General features: G+C 50.4%; 1 protein-coding gene and 1 long non-coding RNA gene across 10 annotated transcripts; one reads left to right on the top strand and one right to left on the bottom strand.

The window, feature by feature from the left end:
* Positions 1-4,756: 4,756 nt before the first annotated feature.
* LOC116582017 lies at positions 4,757-8,022 on the bottom strand. 4 transcript variants are annotated; one of them, XR_004282353.1, is made up of 5 exons: positions 7,935-8,022; positions 6,431-6,676; positions 6,154-6,307; positions 5,863-6,043; positions 4,757-5,079 (listed from the first exon to the last, which is right to left on the bottom strand). It is a non-coding gene; the product is annotated as an uncharacterized LOC116582017 (long non-coding RNA). The 4 variants fall into 4 exon arrangements; XR_004282351.1 differs by lacking the exon at positions 7,935-8,022 and adding an exon at positions 7,554-7,751 and having other exon boundaries at positions 6,419-6,676; XR_004282350.1 differs by lacking the exon at positions 7,935-8,022 and adding an exon at positions 7,554-7,751.
* A 46-nt stretch (positions 8,023-8,068) lies between these two features.
* Positions 8,069-22,136, top strand: ZNF596 (zinc finger protein 596). Of its 6 annotated transcripts, XM_032329362.1 has the most exons (7): positions 8,073-8,371; positions 8,607-8,735; positions 14,924-15,008; positions 16,633-16,759; positions 17,913-18,008; positions 18,476-18,558; positions 19,024-21,085. In XM_032329362.1, the coding sequence occupies exons 3-7, from the start codon at positions 14,997-14,999 to the stop codon at positions 20,266-20,268; spliced, it is 1,563 nt and encodes a 520-aa protein (XP_032185253.1). In that variant the 5' UTR covers positions 8,073-8,371; positions 8,607-8,735; positions 14,924-14,996; the 3' UTR covers positions 20,269-21,085. The 6 variants fall into 6 exon arrangements, with proteins under 6 accessions (XP_032185258.1, XP_032185253.1, XP_032185257.1 ...); XM_032329367.1 differs by lacking the exon at positions 19,024-21,085 and adding an exon at positions 22,053-22,136 and having other exon boundaries at positions 8,069-8,735; XM_032329366.1 differs by lacking the exon at positions 14,924-15,008 and adding an exon at positions 16,933-17,003 and having other exon boundaries at positions 8,073-8,735.
* The last annotated feature ends 322 nt before the right edge of the window (positions 22,137-22,458 follow it).

The raw sequence follows: 22,458 nt of genomic DNA, 5'->3' as shown, positions 1-22,458 counted from the left end.
AGCCCAATCGCGTTCACCCCGCGTGCTTCCACCGCAGTAACTGTGACTCACAGCCGCAGGGCACACGGCGCGCGGAGTAACCTGCACTGTGGTCAGACCCGGGGGGATGCCCTGCCCCACCAGAGGCCCAAGAGGAAGGCTGTGCTGGCCAAGCAGGGGTGGGGGCTCAGCGCCTGCGGTCTCCTGTGGAACCAGCTTGCTGCTGAGCATCCCGTGGGAGCTGCTCCCCACGGCCACGCAGGGGACACGGAACCATCTGAGACCCCTCCCCTACCAGCCATTCAGGGGTCACAGAACCATCCCCCTCCACACGCAAGGAATGTGGAACCATCCACCCCCCACCTCCCACCACGCAAGGGATGTGGAACCTTCTGAGACCCCCACCATGCAGGAGACAGCACCAACCACCACCCGGGGCACAGGGAACCCTCCACCGCCCCACCCCTCACCACACAGGGAGCATGAACAGTCTGCTCCCCCACCCCCACCCCCAGGGACCACAGCTTCTGGAGGCTCCAGGGATCCCCTGGGCGTGGGGGTGCCTCTTCCACCACTGTCTGTCTTTACATGGCTTTTCCCGTGTCTATGTCCCTCTTCTTTCTATAAAGACACAAGTCACACAGGATTAGGGACGCTCTAATGGCTCCTATTACCTGCTTATAACTGCAAAGGTCCTTCCGAATGAGGTCCTGAGGTCAGGAGATGGACTTCTCTCTCTCTGGGGATACAACTTACCCTTCACACCGAGATAAACTTGTTCTAAAAGAAAGCCAGTTCTACTTAAACGAGTCCGTAGAAAAGGCTCTAGCCTGCCCAATCTATTTAAGAACTATGTGGGCAGGAGCTTAAGGTCCAGCAGGCCCACATGTGAAAGGCATCCAGGAGTCTGCTGGTTTCCTCTTGGCCTTCTGGAATCCAGCCAGCCTCCCCAGACCCACATATCCCCAGTCCAGACACCTTACTCCCCCCAATTCTTTCAAAGGTGGCAGCTTGAAACTGGCTGGAGAAAGACGCCTTTTGGACAGCATGCTTGATGGGGACAGGGATTACCTAACAGCCAAGGCTCTCAGAGGTCTGTTGTCTGGGTGGGTCCCCCAACAGACTTGCCGAGGGTGGGGGTGCGGACTCACCAGATTCCTCCAGCTCTATCCTCAGAGCAAGATTCAATGATGAAAATGAGGCAGATGCTTCCTACCCTCACACTTCCTACCTACTCACAACACCTGCCTGGCCCCTTGGGCTCGGGATCCCCTACATTGTGCAATTCTCACAGTGCCCCCGACTTCTACTGCACCCCACCTCCTGGCCACTGAGGGCAGTGGGGCCAGCCAGGGCCCTCCAGGCTTCTGGGCCTCCAGTGGATCTCAAACCACCTGAACACCCTCCAGGGCAGAGAGCGCCCTCCCCCACAAAATGTTTCTGAGTCAACAATAGTCCCCAGGCTGTGTACCTGATGGCATCCCAAGGCTACCAGGAATCAAGGTTCCCAGACATGTCTTCGCAAAGTACCCCGACAGCCACACGGGCACTGTTTGGCCAAAGCGGTCCATGTTCCTCCAGCTTTACCTTGGGGGGGCAGGGAGGATGCAGGGAACAGGCTCCTTTGTGTAACAGAGCTGGAATTAGGGAGGACTTGGAGAGCCCAACACCCATGCACAAGAGCCAACCCCACTGCACACATGCCCTCTGCTAGTCCCTGGCTCCCTGCATCTGCATGCCGAGCCTCACCTTGACCTGTGCTGAGGAGACCGGGTGTCTCTCTGCCTGAGGAACTCTGCTCAAATCTCCACCACAACAGAGCCTCCTGGGCAGAGGGAGCCCACCCCTGAGAATGTTTCCGAGGAGGCAGTATAAAAGTGGGAGCAGGGGTGCCTGGGTGGCTCAGTGGGTTAAACCTCTGCCTTCGGCTCAGGTCATGATCTCAGGGTCCTGGGATCAAGCCCCGAATCAGGCTCTCTGCTCAGCGGGGAGCCTGCTTCCCCCCCTCCCACTACGCCCCCCCCCCACCTTTTTCTGCCTACTTGTGATCTGTCAAATAAATAAAATGTTTTTAAAAAATTAAAAAACAGACTGGGAGCACTCAGTCCGCATCGAGCCTGCCTGCCTACCTGACGGGATCGCCGGCTTTACCAGCAATCCAGGCTCTGGGGTCTTTTGTAAAAGATAAACCAGCCGTGCTGCCTCCAGACCAGAGCTGACAAGGGTGTGCCACTGCTTCCAGCTCGGCCTCCAGTGGCAATGTGCACCTCTGTGTCAGCCAAGACTTTCACTGAGACTGACTTCAGGGACCCACAGAGTAGATACACCTGGGGCACGGCCTCTTCCTACAACTGCCTTGCTCCAGGACCCTGGCACCCTGACCTGCACCGTGCCAGCCCACCAGCCCACCGTGGCCTCCTGTCCTATGGGGCTCCAGGTCGACTCCAGAGCATCAGAATGGCATCGGGAGCCCACATGAAAACAGTCTCAAGTGGCAGGTTGCCCCTCCCCAGGTGGACTGGCTGCTTGAGGGGTCCCAGGTTTCTCCAGCAAAGATGAAGTGCCTCTCTGGAGGGCAGCCTGAGCATCCCCCAGTCTCTCCCTATAAAGGCAGCCCCGACTGCTCCAGCTCGGCCTTCAGGGGTGGTACATGCAGTTGTGTAGAACAGAGCTTGGCTTCTGCAGATGCCACAGCCCACCAGGAGCTTGCAGCCACACCTAGGCGCTACTCATGGCTGTTTCTCAAGATCCAGGCCATCCTGGGCCCACGGCAGCCACATCTGTGCAGTCAGCCCCCACCACTGGCCTCCAACTGTGCATGCGCGTTTGCTAGTTGCCAAGACACCTTGCCAATCGGGCCCATGGTGGCCTACTGAGGTCCAAAGCACGTTCTGGGGCCAGAGTTCTACGTAAGTTTCCTGTTCCAAGTCCAGGCCTCCCCTCGGCCTGAGCAGCCTTTGAGTGTGCAGTCAGCCCTCCTCATTCACCTACCCACCCCCACAACCTTGTTGGCCCCTCGTGGAACACTGGGCTCAGGCCAGTGCCCCACACTGCACCACCCCAGGGCAGAGGGCGATTACACCCTGAAATTCTTTCAAAGGCAGCAGCTTCAGACTGGATACAAACAGATCCCTTTTGAAACTAGGGGCTTCTTGAGTCCCTGGGCTTCTCGAACAGAGCTCCCTGGGGTCTGTGCTGAGGTCAGAGGGGTCCATCTGAAGCCTGCTCCGGGGCCCAAGATCGCCTTCCCTCCTATCTGCCTTTTCAGTTCCTTGTGTTCCCTCAGGCCTGGGCTGCCTGGTCAGACACCTCTCAGCCAGCCTCTGGCGATGCATACCCAGTAGGTCCCTGACAATTGGGCTCAGCCTGTGGGTGCCTGGTGCCCCCTCCTTGTTACCTAACTTTAGTCTGTTGGCAACCTTGTGGGCTGTGGGGCTCAGCTTTGGCTCCCAAACCTACATATCACCACAGTCAAGAGTGGTTTCTCCCCTTCAAATTAAAACCACATTGAGGTACCACCTTACACCAGTTAGAATGGCCAAAATTAGCAAGACAGGAAACAACATGTGTTGGAGGGGATGTGCAGAAAGGGGAACCCTCTTCCACTGTTGGTGGGAATGCAAGTTGGTGCAGCCTCTTTGGAGAACAGTGTGGAGATTCCTCAAGAAATTAAAAATAGAGCTTCCCTATGACCCTGCCATTGCACTCCTGGGTATTTACCCCAAAGATACAGATGTTGTGAAAAGAAGGGCCATCTGTACCCCAATGTTTATAGCAGCAATGGCCACGGTCGCCAAACTGTGGAAAGAACCAAGATGCCCTTCAACAGATGAATGGATAAGGAAGATGTGGTCCATATACACTGGAGTATTAGCCTCCATCAGAAAGGATGAATACCCAACTTTTGTAGCAACATGACGGGACTGGAAGAGATTATGCTGAGTGAAATACGTCGAGCAGAGACAGTCAGTTATCATATGGTTTCACTTATTTGTGGAGCATAACAAATAGCATGGAGGACATGGGGAGTAAGAGAGGAGAAGGGAGTTGAAGGAAATTGGAAGGGGAGGTGAATCATGAGAGACTATGGACTCTGAAATACAACCTGAGGGGTTTGAAGTGGTGGGGGGTGGGAGGTCGGGGCACCAGGTGGTGGGTATTATAGAGGGCACGAATTGCATGGAGCACTGGGTGTGGTGCAAAAACAATGAATACTGTTACGCTGAAAAGAAATATAAATAAATAAAATCTTTAAAAAAAAAAAAGAGTGGTTTCTCCCTGAAATACTTTCAAACATTGGCAGCTTGAACTCGATGGCCCCCTGGGCCCAGGGATCCTTCAACACCCAAGGCTCCCAGAGGTCTGTCTGGAGGGTCCCCAGAACATCCCGCACCACCCCACCAGATTCCTCCAGCTCTGCCCTTAAGGCAAATACGTTCAGTGATCCTGATGACTGACAACATGAGGCAGATACTGCCTGCTCCTCGTGGGCCTCTATCACACCTGCCTTGTGCCCACGCGGCTGGCCGTGCTGTGGTTTGTGGCTCACAGGGGCCGAGTCCAGCTCCTCTTTCACCGTGTGAGGGCAGTGGGGCCGGGCCAGTCCTCCAGGTTACTGGCGCCGTAATTCACTCCGGAACCCAACACCATCCCAGACAGGAGCCCTCCCATTCTGAAGTATTTCTGAGGTGCCAATCCTCACCTCCCCTGAAGGGGTACCCATGGGGTTACCAGGAATCCAATCTCCTGTCTTGGTGAAGAATACCCCAGCAGCCACACAGAAAAGCAGTGCATGTATTTACAGCATTTCACTACATGAAATATGTGCATTTTTCTAATACAGGAACATAATTTAGGCAGATGTAGCAGCCAAAACTGAAAAACTTCCACCACATTAAGAGTCCACCTCTGTGCGTATAACCTCCAGGTAGCAGGAAACCGTCCTCTGAAACTTTCTGACACGGCAGCTCTCAACTGGCGACAGTCACTCACCCTGCAGACTGGCCACACCATGGGCTCCCAGGTGCCGCATTCGGCCAGCTCCCCAGTCAGTGGGCAGGCCCTGACCCTGCAGAGAAATCCATGTTTTCCAGGTCTGCCCTAAGGAGAGAGAGACCCAACTATGCAGGTTAAGGCTTAGAAAAAGGCAGATGCCATGAATCCCCCAACAACGTCCTCCTGTCACCCAGCTTGGCCAGACATTGCCCAGTTCTAGGTCCCAACCTCACCCCACCTTCCTCACCTGCCCACACACAGTCAAAACCCAGTCCAGTCGGGGCGGGGGGCACCCAGCCCCATGGAGGTCTAGCCCACCCCACCCACTGGCAGAGCCTTCAGGGTGCAGGGCTGCACTCCCGGGGTTCCTCGTACAGCTTCATCTGACACTAAGGACTGTCAGCCCCTCTGGTACTGCCTACCTCTAGGGGTGCCAGGGCTTCCTCAGCAATCAGGACTTCCCAACTGTGAGAGCCTGGGTGGCTCAGTGGGTTGAGCCTCTGCCTTTGGCTCAGGTCATGACCTCAGGGTCCTGGGATCGGCTCCCACATCAGGCTCTCTGCTCGGTGGGGAGCCTGCTTCCCCCTCTGTCTCTGCATGCTTCTCTGCCTACTTGTGATCTCTGTCAAATAAATAAATAAAATCTTTAAAAAAAAAAAAAAAGGCTTCCCAGCTCTATCTCCTGGGAGGTCTCCTGAAAGTGCTATTTAGCCAGAAGCAGCAAATGTCCCCTCTCTTCCAAGGTGAACGATTCAGTTCTTCATGTTTCTAGCCAGAAAATTTACTCAAGGCTTTTATCAATAACATCAATTAGTATAATGCAAAGTTAAAACAACCCAGTAACTCCAACCCCTCTAGGTTATTCCCACCTAAAGAACATTACATTACCAGTGTGGCATCTGGGGGACTCAGTCTGTTGGGCATCTGACTCTTAGCTCCAGCTCAGGTCACAATCTCAGAGAAGGATCTGCCCATTCGGCTCCGCGCTCAGATGGGAGTCTGCTTGAGACTGTCTCCCTCACCCCCTGCTCGCACTCTCTCTTTCATTCTCTAAAATGAATGAGTAAATCTTTGAAGAAAAGAAAAAGAACAAACATTACCAGCATGCTTCAACAACTGGAATGCACATCAAGCCCGTCACTGCAAGCTGAGGAGGTCGGGATATCAGCGAGAACTCACGCTACACGCCCCTGAGGTGCTGAGAAGCTGGACGGGCACAGCGGTCCTGGGCGGGCACCGAGCGCCAGTTGCCAGACAACACGCGGCTCTTCCCACAGAGTTGCTCTGAATCCTGCTGACTACAACAGGAAATGCTGATGCAAAGCAAACACACCTGAGAAGAAAGAGAGTTTCACTCCAGGTGCCCAGGAAACATGCTCTTAACAGAGAACACGCTCCAGAGCATTATAAACTTTTCACATCTTGTAAAAACTCAAAAGCTCACAGGTTAACATACTGGCAGGAATCATGAGTTTTAGGGTTAGGGTTAGCATCAAGGAACGCAGGGGGCATTGATGGGCATCTCAAGGACAAGTCGGTTTTCCTTTAGGCGACTCCTTCACAAAGCAGATGCACAATGCGCGTGGAGGGGCCGTCAACCAGGTTCACGGTTTGAACAAGTCTGTGTACGGCTCTGCTGGCTCAGAATCTGAATCCGCTTCCTTTGTACACCAGCCTTCCACATGGCGAATTTACCTCGTGCCTCAGGGAGGAAGAGGAAAGTCTGGGTGTCCTTCTGGCATGGCCTGTCTCTTAAGTAATTCTTACTTAAAACGACCAATGTCACTGTACATTTCGGAGAGCCTGTCCTCAGGCCCCACAGTATCCGGGCAGTCCCTACTCTGCACGAACCCACAATCCCGGACGGACTTCAGCAAGAAACCTATCAGGTCACTCTTCTCACCAACCTAACCCTCACGTTTCCTCCTAGTAACTTGCTGCCACGAACCCCACTCTGCTCCCCGGTGTGCGTTACCACTCGGCGCACCGCACCTCCGTGGAGCACAACCACCCGCCGCCCACGGCAACACTGCGAGGTCCCTGCACCCGACGCAGAAACAGCCCCACGCCCTGAGCGCTGCGCTTTAACACGTCTCCTGGTTTTTGTTTTTGTTTTTTAATTAATTTATTTATTTTCCGCGTAACAGAATTCACTGTTTTTGCACCACACCCAGGGCTCCATGCAATCCATGCCCTCCCTAATACCCACCACCTGGTATCCCGACCTCCCACCCCCGCCCCTTCAAACCCCTCAGATTGTATTTCAGGGTCCATAGTCTCTCATGGTTCACCTCCCCTTCCAATTCCCCCCAACTCCCTTCTCCTCTCTAACTCCCCATGTCCTCCATGATATTTGTTACGCTCCACAAGTAAGTGAAACCAGATGAGAATTGACTCCGCCTGGTTTTTTTCCTAAAACTCCGAGAGCCCGGCCGCCCCCGCCCCGCGCCGCCCCCGCCGCACCGCCGCGCCGCCGCGCCCCGCCGGCCCAGACAACGGGGGCCGCGCTCACACCTGTCACCCCAACCGGGGCGCGTCTGCGCACGCGGGGCACGAGGCCGCGCGCCTCCCGGTCTCACCTGGAAGTGCCCCCAACAGCCGCCGGGCGCAGGGGAGCGGCGGCCGGCTCCCGCGGACACCGAGCAGCCGCCAACCGACCCGAGCGGCCAGCCGGCCGGCGCGCGCCTCCGACCGTGGGGCCGAGCGGAAAGTCCGCGGCCGCCTCTTCCTGCCTCCCGACGCACCCGGCCCCGGCCCCGCCCCACGCCGGCCGCGCCCCGGCCCCGCCCCACGCCGGCCGCGGCCCCGCCCCTTCGCCGGCGTCCCGGCCCGGCTCCGCCTAGTCCTCCCTCGGGCCCCGCCCCTGCGCTGTGGCCGCGGTCGGCCGCGCTCGCGATCCCCAGACCCCACGCTGGCCGCGCCCCGGCCCCGCCCCTCCGCGGCCACTCGTCCCCGCTCACCCTGGCTCTGCCACGTCCCGGGAGGGCCGCGCCCGCTGCACCGGCCCCGCCCCACGCTGGACGCTCTCCTGCACGGCCCCGCCCCACCTTGGCCTCGCCCCTCCCGGGCAAAGGCCCCGCCCCTCACGTAATTTCCTACTAACCCGGAAGGGGATTTCCGGAAGCGAAGGTCCTGGTCTGGTGAGTGGATTGTGGTCTCTGAGGTGTAAACCCGGGCTCGTCGGCCCCTTCCTGGCTCGGTTCTCCACGCCCCGGCACCGAGGACTCCTGCGGGCGCCCCACGCCCCGCAACCGCCCGTCAGACCCGCAGGGAGTCGCCGGGCCCTGCGCTCCCCGGGCCGGTAGTCCGTGTCTGTTGGCGGTCGAAGGCGCCCCCGAGGCCTGCACAGAATCCAGCCCTCCCCGATGCCGCCGCCGTCGTCCTCCGGCGGCCGGGGGTCCGTCCCCGCCTCGGGGGGGGGAGCGGGCCCGGGTCCCCGCGCCCCAGACCTGCCCCGGGGCTGCGGTGCCGGCGTGTTCGCGTGCCGGGTCCCGCTGGGAAGGGAGCGCCTCCGTCCCGGAGAGCGGCGCGGGGTGTCGGCGGGGTGAGGAGGAAAGACCGGGAAGGGACGGCGGGCTCCCCGCGCAGTGGCGTGCAGGCCGGGCGGGGCGGTCACGGAGGACTCCCGACAGGAGCAGCGGACGTGAGGGAGGAAGTGGCCCGGGGAACACGGACAGTCGGGTGAGACCGGCCAGCACTGGCGCCGGGCAATGCAAGGGACATGGCTGTGAAGTCCTAAGTTGCTCTCCTGGTTGACTCAGGTAAGTCACATTCAGACGAGAGTCCGCGGTACTTTTCCTGTCTTTATTACGTACGGAAGTGTTTCTTGTTGGTTAGCAGATAATTCTACAGCGTTTCCGTGCGCAGCTAGTGTTTCCGTGCGCAGCTAGTGTTTCCGTGCGCAGCTAGTGTTTCCCTGCACCGTTACAGTGTTTCCGTGCGCCGCTACAGCGTTTCCGTGCGCAGCTACAGCGTTTCCGTGCGCAGCTACAGCGTTTCCGTGCGCAGCTAGTGTTTCCGTGCGCAGCTAGTGTTTCCCTGCACCGCTACAGTGTTTCCGTGCGCAGCTACAGCATTTCCGTGCGCAGCTAGTGTTTCCCTGCACCGCTACAGTGTTTCCGTGCGCAGCTAGTGTTTCCCTGCACCGCTACAGTGTTTCCGTGCGCAGCTACTGTTTCCGTGGTCAGCTACAGTGTTTCCGTGCGCAGCTACAGCATTTCCGTGCGCAGCTAGTGTTTCCCTGCACCGCTACAGTGTTTCCGTGCGCAGCTAGTGTTTCCCTGCACCGCTACAGTGTTTCCGTGCGCAGCTAGTGTTTCCGTGCGCAGCTACAGCGTTTCCGTGCGCAGCTAGTGTTTCCCTGCACCGCTACAGCATTTCCGTGCGCAGCTACAGCGTTTCCGTGCGCAGCTACAGCGTTTCCGTGCGCAGCTAGTGTTTCCCTGCACCGCTACAGTGTTTCCGTGCGCAGCTACAGAGTTTCCATGCGCAGCTACAGCGTTTCCGTGCGCAGCTAGTGTTTCCCTGCACCGCTACAGTGTTTCCGTGCGCAGCTAGTGTTTCCGTGGTCAGCTACAGTGTTTCCGTGCGCAGCTACAGAGTTTCCGTGCGCAGCTACAGCGTTTCCGTGCGCAGCTAGTGTTTCCGTGTGCAGCTAGTGTTTCCCTGCACCGCTACAGTGTTTCCGTGCGCCGCTACAGCGTTTCCATGCGCAGCTACAGCGTTTCCGTGCGCAGCTACAGAGTTTCCGTGCGCAGCTACAGCGTTTCCGTGCGCAGCTAGTGTTTCCGTGCGCAGCTAGTGTTTCCCTGCACCGCTACAGTGTTTCCGTGCGCAGCTACAGAGTTTCCATGCACAGCTACAGCGTTTCCGAGAGCAGCTACAGCGTTTCCGTATGCCGCTACAGCGTTTCCGTGCGCAGCTAGTGTTTCCCTGCACCGCTACAGCGTTTCCGTGCGCAGCTACAGCGTTTCCGTGCGCAGCTAGTGTTTCCGTGCGCCGCTACAGCGTTTCCGTGCGCAGCTAGTGTTTCCCTGCACCGCTACAGTGTTTCCGTGCGCAGCTAGTGTTTCCGTGCGCAGCTACAGCGTTTCCGTGCGCAGCTCGTGTTTCCCTGCACCGCTACAGCGTTTCCGTGCGCAGCTACAGCGTTTCCGTGCGCAGCTACAGAGTTTCCATGCGCAGCTACAGCGTTTCCCTGCGCAGCTAGTGTTTCCCTGCACCGCTACAGTGTTTCCGTGCGCAGCTAGTGTTTCCGTGGTCAGCTACAGTGTTTCCGTGCGCAGCTACAGAGTTTCCGTGCGCAGCTACAGCGTTTCCGTGCGCAGCTAGTGTTTCCGTGTGCAGCTAGTGTTTCCCTGCACCGCTACAGTGTTTCCGTGCGCCGCTACAGCGTTTCCATGCGCAGCTACAGCGTTTCCGTGCGCAGCTACAGAGTTTCCGTGCGCAGCTACAGCGTTTCCGTGCGCAGCTAGTGTTTCCGTGCGCAGCTAGTGTTTCCCTGCACCGCTACAGTGTTTCCGTGCGCAGCTACAGAGTTTCCATGCGCAGCTACAGCGTTTCCGAGAGCAGCTACAGCGTTTCCGTATGCCGCTACAGCGTTTCCGTGCGCAGCTAGTGTTTCCCTGCACCGCTACAGCGTTTCCGTGCGCAGCTACAGCGTTTCCGTGCGCAGCTAGTGTTTCCGTGCGCCGCTACAGCGTTTCCGTGCGCAGCTAGTGTTTCCCTGCACCGCTACAGTGTTTCCGTGCGCAGCTAGTGTTTCCGTGCGCAGCTACAGCGTTTCCGTGCGCAGCTCGTGTTTCCCTGCACCGCTACAGCGTTTCCGTGCGCAGCTACAGCGTTTCCGTGCGCAGCTACAGCGTTTCCGTGCGCAGCTAGTGTTTCCCTGCACCGCTACAGTGTTTCCGTGCGCAGCTACAGCGTTTCCGTGGGCCGCTACAGCGTTTCCGTGCACAGCTATAGCGTTTCTGTGTGCAGTTACAGCGTTTCCATGCGCAGCTACAGCGTTTCCGTGGGCCGCTACAGCGTTTCCGTGCGCAGCTATAGCGTTTCTGTGTGCAGTTACAGCGTTTCCATGCGCAGCTAGTGTTTCCCTGGTCAGCTACAGCTTTTCCGGGCGCAGCTACAGCGTTTCCGTGTGTAGCTACAGCGTTTCCGTGGGCAGCTGCAGCGTTTCCGTGCGCCGCTACAGCATTTCCATGCGCAGCTACAGCGTTTCCGTGGGCAGCCGCAGTGTTTCCATGGGCCGCCACAGCGTTTCCGTGCGCCTCTACAGCGTTTCCGTGTGCAGCTACAGCGTTTCCGTGCACCGCTACAGCATTTCCGTGCACAGCTACAGCGTTTCCGTGTGCAGTTACAGCGTTTCCGTGCGCAGCTACAGCGTTTCCGTGCGCAGCTACAGCGTTTCCGAGCGCAGCTAGTGTTTCCGTGCGCAGCTAGTGTTTCCGTGCACAGCTAGTGTTTCCATGCGCAGCTACAGCGTTTCCGTGCGCAGCTACAGCGTTTCCGTGCGCAGTTACAGCATTTCCGTGCGCAGCTACAGCGTTTCTGTGCGCAGCTACAGCGTTTCCGTGCGTAGCTACAGCGTTTCTGTGTGCAGCTAGTGTTTCCGTGTGCAGCTACAGCGTTTCCGTGCGCAGCTACAGCGTTTCCGTGCGCAGCTACAGCGTTTCCGTGCGCAGCTAGTGTTTCCCTGCACCGCTACAGTGTTTCCGTGCGCAGCTACAGCGTTTCCGTGGGCCGCTACAGCGTTTCCGTGCACAGCTATAGCGTTTCTGTGTGCAGTTACAGCGTTTCCATGCGCAGCTACAGCGTTTCCGTGGGCCGCTACAGCGTTTCCGTGCGCAGCTATAGCGTTTCTGTGTGCAGTTACAGCGTTTCCATGCGCAGCTAGTGTTTCCCTGGTCAGCTACAGCTTTTCCGGGCGCAGCTACAGCGTTTCCGTGTGTAGCTACAGCGTTTCCGTGGGCAGCTGCAGCGTTTCCGTGCGCCGCTACAGCATTTCCATGCGCAGCTACAGCGTTTCCGTGGGCAGCCGCAGTGTTTCCATGGGCCGCCACAGCGTTTCCGTGCGCCTCTACAGCGTTTCCGTGTGCAGCTACAGCGTTTCCGTGCACCGCTACAGCATTTCCGTGCACAGCTACAGCGTTTCCGTGTGCAGTTACAGCGTTTCCGTGCGCAGCTACAGCGTTTCCGTGCGCAGCTACAGCGTTTCCGAGCGCAGCTAGTGTTTCCGTGCGCAGCTAGTGTTTCCGTGCACAGCTAGTGTTTCCATGCGCAGCTACAGCGTTTCCGTGCGCAGCTACAGCGTTTCCGTGCGCAGTTACAGCATTTCCGTGCGCAGCTACAGCGTTTCTGTGCGCAGCTACAGCGTTTCCGTGCGTAGCTACAGCGTTTCCGTGCGCAGCTAGTGTTTCCGTGCGTCACTACAGTGTTTCTGTGCGCAGCTAGTGTTTCCGTGTGCAGCTACAGCGTTTCCGTGCGCAGCTACAGCGTTTCTGTGCGCAGCTAGTGTTTCCGTGTGCAGCTACAGTGTTTCCGTGCGCCGCTACAGCGTTTCTGAGTGCAGCTACAGCTTTTCTGTGTGCAGCTACAGCGTTTCCATGTGCAGCTACAGTGTTTCCGTGGGCAGCTGCAGCGTTTCTGTGTGCAGCAGTAGTGTTTCTGTGGGCCGCTACAGTGTTTCCGTGGGCCGCTACAGTGTTTCCATGTGCAGCACTTGGATATATTGAGGACTCAGGTCTTCACATTCAAAACCAGGTTTAAACAGGTAGTCTAATATTCAACACTTTTCTTTTTTTTATGTGGTTCTGAAGATTTTATTTATTTAGACAGAGCCCCCACCAGCAGGGGCAAGGGGCAGAAGAAGAGGGAGCAGCAGACTCTCCCATGAGCGGAGAGCCCCATGCAGGCACTCAGTCCCAGGACCCTGAGATCATGACCTGAGCGGAAGGCAGAGAGGCGTAACAGACTGAACCACTCAGGCGCCCCAACAGTACATTTTTTGATGTATTGATATGATGTTCTGGAAAAAAGGGAAATTAAAAGCTTTTAATCAGTGTGAGTAAAACCATGAAGTAGAGAAGTTGCTGCTGCTCAGGAGGCTGGAATAAGGTCTGGAACCTTCAGCGGCAGGGGTGAAAAGGGCAGGCCTTGTCACTATTGAACACAACTCCAATGCATGCATAAGGCCAATGCAATGATAGTTTATTCTCCCCAGGCCTCTCCTTCTGTCATCTCTGCCTAGCCCAAAACACCCACACCCAAAGCACAAGACCTTTGGGAAAGGAAAGACCAAGAATTTTTAAAATAAGCAAAGAACAAACATCTCTCCAACGGGGAGGTAAACCTTGGTTTTGGGACGGGAGGATAATGTGCAGTGAGTGTTAATAGATGGGAGAGAGCCTGGGAGCACAGAGACAGGAGAACTCCACATCCTCCCTTGGTAATCCTGTATTCAGCCTATACCGCAAGAGACTGCAAGAATTGTAAATTGAAAGGGAGGGTCACACAGACTCCCATTCCCCTGAATGCCAGGTGACAGGTGGGCTTCAGCAGGAATTGGGCATTGTGAAGCACAGGGCAGACACTTGTTCCTCTCCATCTGCAAGTTTATCATCCCTCTTCCCTGGTGCTTTAGTAGACCACAGAGAACCACCTAGTCCGCATGCTGATTTCCTCCCCACAGTTTATTCAAAATCCTGAATGGCACATTTTCCAAACTAGGAGAAAGATGATGATGATGGTGATTCAGGACCATAATTATTAGCAGAATTCTTTTGAGGAAGAAACAAATTATGTTTATCTCCCAAGCACAGAATCACATAAAATAAAACTTTATTTTTTCTTGACATGAGATACAAATGGGTAAGTTAAACCTGCTTCTATTTATGACTCGTTATTACTTGTCCATGAAATACACTTACTTCCTATGGGTGTTTTAGGGGAGGAGTTAAAATTTATAAATGCTTCCACAGACAAATACCCAAAATCAAACATCAAAATTCAGGGAAGTTTCAGCTAATGCAGATTTCAGTGAACAATTTTCTAAAACTTCAGCTGGAGTAAATAAACATCCTCCTAAAATTCTTTCATTCTTTAATTTCTGGAAGTACTACCCCATAAAGATTATTAGACATGAGTTCTGCTGTAACCCACATATTCCTGCAATTTTCTGATGCAGGGGATTTTAAGGGGTAAATTTGTAAGGTGGGTGCCTTTGACCCTCAAAATGAAGTCACTTAACTGGCTAATCTTACCATTAAATGCATTCTTTTTTTTTTTTTAAGATTATTTATTCATTAAAGAGAGCATGAGCTGGGGGAGGGGCAGAAGGAGAAGGAGGAGCAGACTCCCCACTGAGCAGGGAGGTGATGTGGGGTTTGATCCCAGGACACTGGGATGATGACCTGAGCCAAAGTCAGATGCCCAACCGACTGAGGACCCAGTCACCCCCATAGAATTCATACTTAACGATCTTGCTTCATAACCAAAAACCCAGTCAGAACAAATCTAAAGGCCAGTGTTGGTGGAGACAATGATGGATGATATGTGTATCCAGAGGGCTGGACAGGGAAGTATAGGGATGGAGTTGAGACACCAGAGAGCTGAGGAGTTAGGGAAACTGCTAATAAACAAGCCAATACCTAAGTCTGGGAAATTTCACAGAGCTTCCGCATGTGGCAGGTGCAAGAAATCCTGGAATTGGAATTGGAGGGAACTGGCTCTTCACATTCTTCCTAAATTGAGGGTATTGCTTTCGTTTCTCCAAGCAGTAGTAGAGCCTTACCTTTGGAGAGCTGACCTCTTCTCCCTGTTTCCTTTGGAGCACTTGCATGTTTCTGTCTGGTCTGCTGGGGATTATTTCCAGGTGGAGTGGTCTTCGTAACAAATGTGTATGGACATTGTGGGCAGCTTTAGTTTAATTGGCTCCTTTCTTATTCCTCAGCTTTGCCTCCTGTTGCTGAGAGACTGTGTATGAGTGAAAACCCAGAAGACACTTGGCAACTGAGCTACTAAGAATGGACTCACAAGTGAGTAGGGAGTTACTCTTCCTACTGAAATAGCGTGTCTGTTGCCATCATGTGGACATAAATCCCACAGGCATTCATGTTCTAAGTACACTCAAGTTTTTCAAGCTTTCCAAGAACTGTGGAATGGTCATGTTTGGTCAAGGACTCATCATGTGGTAATCTCTTTCCCAATGTTACGCTGAGATATCTCAGGTTCAATTAATGCCCTACATTTTCAGGAGACATGAGAGAAGTTTTTCTTCATAGCCATCCCATGCCCTAGTTGGCACCAAAAATGCACTTGTTAACCATTTTATTAACTGTAGTGGGCTTAGGATTCAGGTCAGTACAGGTGATAGAGATGAAAAAGGAGCATAACTTTACAGTCCAGTAGAAAGGCAGATGTTCCCACATGTGAGCTCTGTCAATGCAGTATTCTATGTGCCGGGGGTGGGGAGGTTGTTGCTGATTAATACTGAGGGAAAATGAATGACGGTCATGCCAGAGAAGCCAAGGAGGAGTCCTCCTTTCTTTCCCCCAATTTAAACCTCTTAAAAGTTTTGATAGGATGTGTTTGTACTTTTTGAAACTTATAAAAGAAAAAACTAAAAGTCATTACTTCCTTTGTCCCAAATCCTGATTTTTTCCCCCTCTTTATAATTTCCCTTAGTTCAAATTTGGTAACTGGAAACAATGTATAGGGAATATTGTTTTCTTAACTTTGAGTGTGATTCAGGAAAAGGAGTATAGGAGGTAAAATGAAACCCAAGGACCCCTGGGAATTTTCGATGAGCTGAAGAGACAGGAACAGTAAAGTGGCTTTAAGCATACGTGAACCGAGAGATGAGATAAAGAAAAGCATGATGATAACAGATCCCTGGAGGGCCTCAGGCAATAGGAGGGGTCCGGACACTACTATCCTTCCTTAGGGAAGTCTCAGCCTCTGGCTCACGCTTACGAACCATTTGTCCTTATGCTTTATAATGAACCATTTATCTTTATGCTTTATAATGAATACCTGTTATGTGAAGATTAAAGGATGTGCTGCTGATTTCATATCCTGTGTGGATTCTGTTCAGTTTTACAGAATTATGGACACTGTTTCAATACTCTGGTAGTTAATGGATAGTAAAACTAGAAGTTGCATTTAAATGTTTGCTGTTAGCATTTACTATGTCATTGGATCTTTAAGGACTCATAAAAGGTCATTACAACATATCATAGATGATGAAACTGAGATCGTATAGGGGAATAATATTGTCAAAGTACTTTAAAAGTGGCAGGTTGTGTCATGAGTCCATAGATTTACTTGAAATTGGTGGAAAATAGTGTTTTAGTTTTAATAGTGTTCCAGAGAGACTATTATACTCATGATCTGGAAGTCTCACTTACAAGTTTATTGCAAAACCCACAGGTTAGATCACACCTCATTCTATATCTCTGTAATGAAATGTATGTATTATGAATGTGTCTGGGTATATGTGAAAGTCAGATGTCCAGGTGTGCACTGAAGATGACTGAACCCAGCATTCTGTTTGAGCTTTCTGTACGTGCAGCCCCCACTTCCTTAGTGCCGTTGTCTGGACCATCTGCCCCTGAATATTGGCAGGGATGGTCATGTCTGAAAACATCCATAATCTTCTAGGAATCAGTGACGTTTGAGGATGTAGCTGTAGACTTTACTCAGGAAGAGTGGACCCTGCTGGACAGGTCCCAGAGAAAACTCTTCAGAGATGTGATGCTGGAGAACATCAGTCACCTGGTCTCAATTGGTGAGTCTCTTAGTGTTACTATGTATGTATATTTCTGTTCACTCATTCACTCAACAGCTTTGTGGCTAAGACTCCTCATTTCTCACTGAAAACTGTCCTTCTTACAACTCACAACAATCTTCACATTGTACTTTGATTTGTCATCCTACTAGAATGTAATTTTCTTCACACAGTTTCATGTCTTTCTTGCTGCTCAATATCCACAACACCCAAACAGTGGTGGGAATTCATTATTTTTGAATTGGTAAGTAAATACATTGACTTTAAAAAAAAAAAAATTTTCTGGTGGGGACTGATCAGACCATGGTATTAAAAAAAAAAAAACAGGGACGCCTGGGTGGCTCAGTTGGTTAAGCAGCTGCCTTCGGCTCAGGTCATGATCCCAGCGTCCTGGGATCGAATCCCACATCGGGCTCCTTGCTCCGCAGGGAGCCTGCTTCTCCCTCTGACTCTGCCTGCCACTCTGTCTGCCTGTGCTCGCTCTTGCTCTCTCTCTCTGACAAATAAATAAATAAAATCTTTAAAAAACAAAACAAAACAAAAACAAAAACAGAAGCAAAACAAAACAAAACAAAACCCAGGAGCACCTGGGTAGCACAGCTGGTTAAGTGTCCAACTCTGTTTCAGGTCAGGTCATGAGCTCAGAGTCATGGAATTGAACAATAAAGTGGCTCCATGCTCAGTGCAGAATCTGCTTAAGTTTCTCTCGCCCTTTTCCCCTCCCCACACTGGGTCTCTCTAAAATAAATAAATCTTAAGTAAAAAAAAAAAAAAAAAAAAAAAACTGATAGGTGGTTTTGCATGCAGAATCTAGATTTTTCTGGTGGAGTTTTATTTATTGGGTTCATTTAGGATATAATACTCAAACACTGTGAGAACTTACATCTTCTCACTGTGTTAAAATATTGAAGATTGCACAGTTGGTCTCTGAACTTAGTCAGGCATCAATAATGACAGGTCCTTAAAGTCTTTGGGAAAGGTCAAGAGTTAACCTTCTGTTGGTGAAGGACTACCTATGTTGTTTTCAACATACTCTTACCAGCGAGGACTCTCAGAGGTTACCTCATTCTTTCCCATTAGTTGGCCCTACATTGATGATCATGCCATGTCCTACACAGAAGTCAAAATTCAATTCTCTTTTTTCTATGAACAGGCAGACAGCTCTACAAATCTGAAACGATTTCCCACTTGGAACCAGGAGAGCACCTTTCAAAAGAAGGGCTAGGTTTGCTGCAATGCCAGAGTCTGGGTGAGCTACCTTAAGAGCTACTAAGTGAGTGAGTAGGCCCTAAGAATCATAGATAAAACTTAGCTGCTTTTTAAAAAGATAGACAATATGATAGGGGGAAATTTTTTTAGATATTGTCATTATATTTAACAGGTATCAATTTCTGTTCTGTCTTTGGGAAGGTAATAGTTATGTACTATTGAAGTTAAAATATGCTAAATGTCCCTTTCCATGATTTTCTTCTGTGAAGATTTTCCCTCTCTTTTCCTCCCCAGCTTGCCGTCTCCATCCTACTTTTCTCATCTTTCAGTCCTGAAAATGTCAACTGTTGATGTCCCATGTGTTTCTTCTCCTTATGGTATTCCTTAATTTGACTTTCTTTCCCATCTCTGTGTCAGTATTCAAAACATATTCCATGAGCATTTAGTGTCTTCAGCATCTTAATTCTGTCAGTGTCACTACTGCAATTTTTTCCCCAATCATTTCAGATAGGGAAGATGATCTTAAAAAACAAGAAATGATACTCATGCAACATGTCTGCAAGAAGGACACAGCATTAGTCAGTGCAATGGTAAGCCTCAAGGGGATGAACCTGTGCTTTGAGAGATGTGGGTATTGAATAAGGAAGGAATTGGGCACCATTAACCAATCATAATTTAAGCTGGAATCAAGGGTTTTCACAGCAAGAAGTTTTGGTTAGTTTGATTTTAGGGAAGAAATTAATCTGAAGTCAAAACCATAACCTGAGGTCTTGTAAACAGCTACATGGTCATAACTTACATACCTAACATTTGAAACACAGTATTGTTTTGAAACATTGTCTTTAATCAGATATCTCTGCATTTGGGCTGCTAAAAAAAAGAAAATTTCTGTGCTTGCTGGAGAGGCATACATACATGTTTATGTAACTAATGTAGACAGTGTTGTAGGACTCTGTCCCTGAATGATGACTGTAGAATTTATATGTAGACAAAGGAAGGAAGGAATAAATTTGAGGAACTTTTTCAACAGTTTCTCATTTCCTTTTGAATAACAGAGATCTCACACTCAGGAGAATCCTTTTGAATGCAATGATTTTGGAGAAAATTTAACTGAAATACTAACATGGACTCAATATGTGGTACCTAAAATGGGAAAGAATCCCTGTATCAGCAAAGAATGTGGGAAAGACAGCAGTTGTTCCCCATCATTTAATACACGTAAGCAGAGTCACACTACAAGTAAATCACATGAATGTCATCAGCGTGGGAATGCCTTTATTCAAAGCTCTGCCCATAGACAAACCAATACTACTCAGAATGGAGAGAAAACATTTGAATGTCATGAATGTGGGAAAGCCTTTGGAAAAAGTTCTAACCTGAGGCGACATGAGATGATTCACACTGGAGTGAAACCACATGGATGTCATCTGTGTGGGAAGGCCTTCACTCATTGTTCTGACCTTAGAAAACATGAGAGAATTCACACTGGAGAGAAATCATATGGATGTCATCTGTGTGGGAAAGCCTTCAGTAAGAGTTATAACCTTCGGCGACACGAGATGATTCACACAAGGAAAAAACCCCATGAATGCCATCTGTGTGGGAAAGCCTTCACTCACTGTTCTGACCTTAACAAACATGAAAGAACTCACTTTGGAGAGAAACCATATGGATGCCATCTATGTGGGAAGACCTTCAGTAAAACTTCGTACCTTAGACAACATGAGCGAACTCATAATGGAGAGAAACCGTATGAGTGTCATCTCTGTGGAAAGGCATTCACTCACTGTTCTCACCTTAGAAAACACGAGAGAACTCACACTGGAGAGAAACCCTACGAATGTCATCTATGTGGGAAAGCTTTCACTGAATCTTCTGTCCTTAGACGACATGAGAGAACCCACACTGGAGAGAAACCGTATGAATGTCACCTCTGTTGGAAAGCCTTTACTGATTCTTCTGTCCTTAAAAGACATGAGAGAACTCACACTGGAGAAAAACCATACGAATGTCCCCTGTGTGGGAAAGCTTTCAATCACTCTTCTGTCCTTAGACGACATGAGAGAACTCACACCGGTGAGAAACCGTACAAATGCAGTGTATGTGGAAAAGCCTTCAACAGAAGCTATAATTTTAGATTGCATAAGAGAATCCACACTGGAGAGAAACCATATAAATGTTATGTATGTGGGAAAGCCTTCAGTAAATATTTTAACCTTAGACAACATGAGAAAATACATGTAAAAATAATCAGTGTAGACGATTCACCACCTATAGCTTCAAACTATAAACACTCTTGAGGGCTCAAACACTCAAGAAACACTAGGTTTATAATCGGTGTGGGAGAGCATTTTTCCATCCTTACTACTTTACTCAACTGAAGGTAATCCCAAGTGAAGAGAATCTGCATGTGGGTCACACCTGTGTGACCAAACCTTCACAGAATGGACTGACATGGAAGAAATGAAATGGAGTATGGAAGGATTTTCTCCCACAGTTCTGTCGAACAAAATGGAGAAGTGGCATGTCAGAGAAAACAGGTCTGTAATTATGCAGAAATACTTTCCTTCGTCCTTTAAATAAGCAAATTGTGCAGCAGAGTCTCTAGACCTGTAATCACCATGCACTCATTCATTCAGCAACACATCTGGCATGCAGAAGTCTGCTAAAACAAATAAGGGGGGAAAAAAACATTCCTAGGAAGACCGGAGAATTTTGTTGCCAAAGGGCTGTGTTCCATGAGAACTAGGACATAAGGATTGAGGACATTTGGAGTATCCTGTGTGCAGAAAGCCTAAATTACCTGACCTAACAGTAATGTCTGTAGTGACAAAGCACTCCCTCTACTAATGGCAAACACCAGTTTGGCACAGCTGAAAGCAGCAGCAGAAGAGACAAGCCTGCCTTGCCCTTTTCCCCGTCATAGCAGCCACAAATGCACAAGTCACCCAACTGAGGAGACCTCTGCATCCCAGGTTCCCCCACAAAAGGCAAATGCAGAAAGACGGGAGACACCAGGTAACAGACCAAGTTGCTGATCCTACTCACTTGAACGTGCTTAGGCATCCTTGTTCACACATGGCAAAAAAGAGAATACAGATGCTTATAATTAATTTATACCGGTATGAGTGAGGATGCAATGCCCTTTTCAATCCGTTTCAACTGTCTCCTTTGGTTTGAAGAAATCATTGTTGTGTTTATCGGTGTTTCCTCACCCTAATTTGCTTGCTGTGTTTAAAGTCTTAAAGTGACCTGTGAACATCACCAACAGAATAGTGCTTCCCAAACCTAGAACTATTGAGTTTCTCCATCTTCCTGTGTTTCTTATAACTTCTGTTTTGTATAGTAATATTACACATTTTCCTCCTAACTCCAAAGATAGATGAGAATTTGTTCCATCACCTTTCCTGCTGCTTTGCAAAGATGTTTTTGTATTTTTTAACTTTGCACATTGTCTTAAAAAGAGGAGGAGACTTACATTGATGTGGTTTTACCCAGATGAGTTTATTATTCTCTTCAAGTGAGGAAACATCACTTCTTCCATCCAGGAGCTGAAATATGCTCGGGCTAGGCAGCAGTTTTGATTTCACTCAAGACATTAATGTCTTCCAGGTTGTTCCTCTAGATTTATGAAGACAACTCCCAAAGTACTATAAACTGAGAAGACAAAATGCTTTTCCTCCTTAACCCCACCTAACAACCTATGGGGAAAAGGATCCCAGGGTTGGAGAGTCTCTGTATTTCTATCAGCCTATCTCCATCTACTTGCTATTTCCTCATAGTGGTTTTGTGCCCATGATTTTCAGTGTCTATACAAAGCAAATTCCCAGACTTGTGGAAATCGGATGGTCTCTTCATGGTTCTTACAGTCCTCTCTGATTTCACAAATCTCTGAATTTAAAACAGTACAATTTTTATTTGTTTGAATCTTTAATTTCCTGTTGTCTGTCTTGTCTCTACTCAACAACTTATCTGGAAGCAGAAGCCTCAGTATTTCACTTGAACCAATTTCCAGTTGATTTTGTTTGAGTCAGGACAAGCTGCGTACTTCTCTGGACTGTCCTTCTGTGGTGTTCATTTCCAGGTGCTTCAGTAGAAGAAACCGGTGTGAATATGATGACCACATCGGCGGGCTTCCCTCTCCTCAGGTCATGTCATGTCATGTCACCCAGAGAGGCTACACTGTGGTGCTGCTGGGCAGTTGCTTGTGTCCTTCACGAAGGGTTCACTGCTGCCACTAGTTAGTTGGTACAATGCAAGCTATTCAGGGCCAAAACAGAAATAATTCACCTGGACATACTTCAGACCAAAGAATGATTTATCTCTAGGTTTAATGCATAATATATTTGTTAGAATTTTTAAAACAGTTAACTATTTATATAAGAAAAAAAATCTCCACAGTTTACAAGTTGGAATCACATTAAAAGTCTGATACCTTCTCATGGGAACCTGGTTTGGTTATCTGCACTTTCCTAATTCAGTTTCTTGGG

This window comes from Mustela erminea, chromosome 21 (genome assembly GCF_009829155.1).
Source record: "Mustela erminea isolate mMusErm1 chromosome 21, mMusErm1.Pri, whole genome shotgun sequence".
In the NCBI taxonomy this organism is placed as follows: domain Eukaryota; kingdom Metazoa; phylum Chordata; class Mammalia; order Carnivora; family Mustelidae; genus Mustela; species Mustela erminea.
This window is presented reverse-complemented; position numbering and strand designations above follow the sequence as displayed.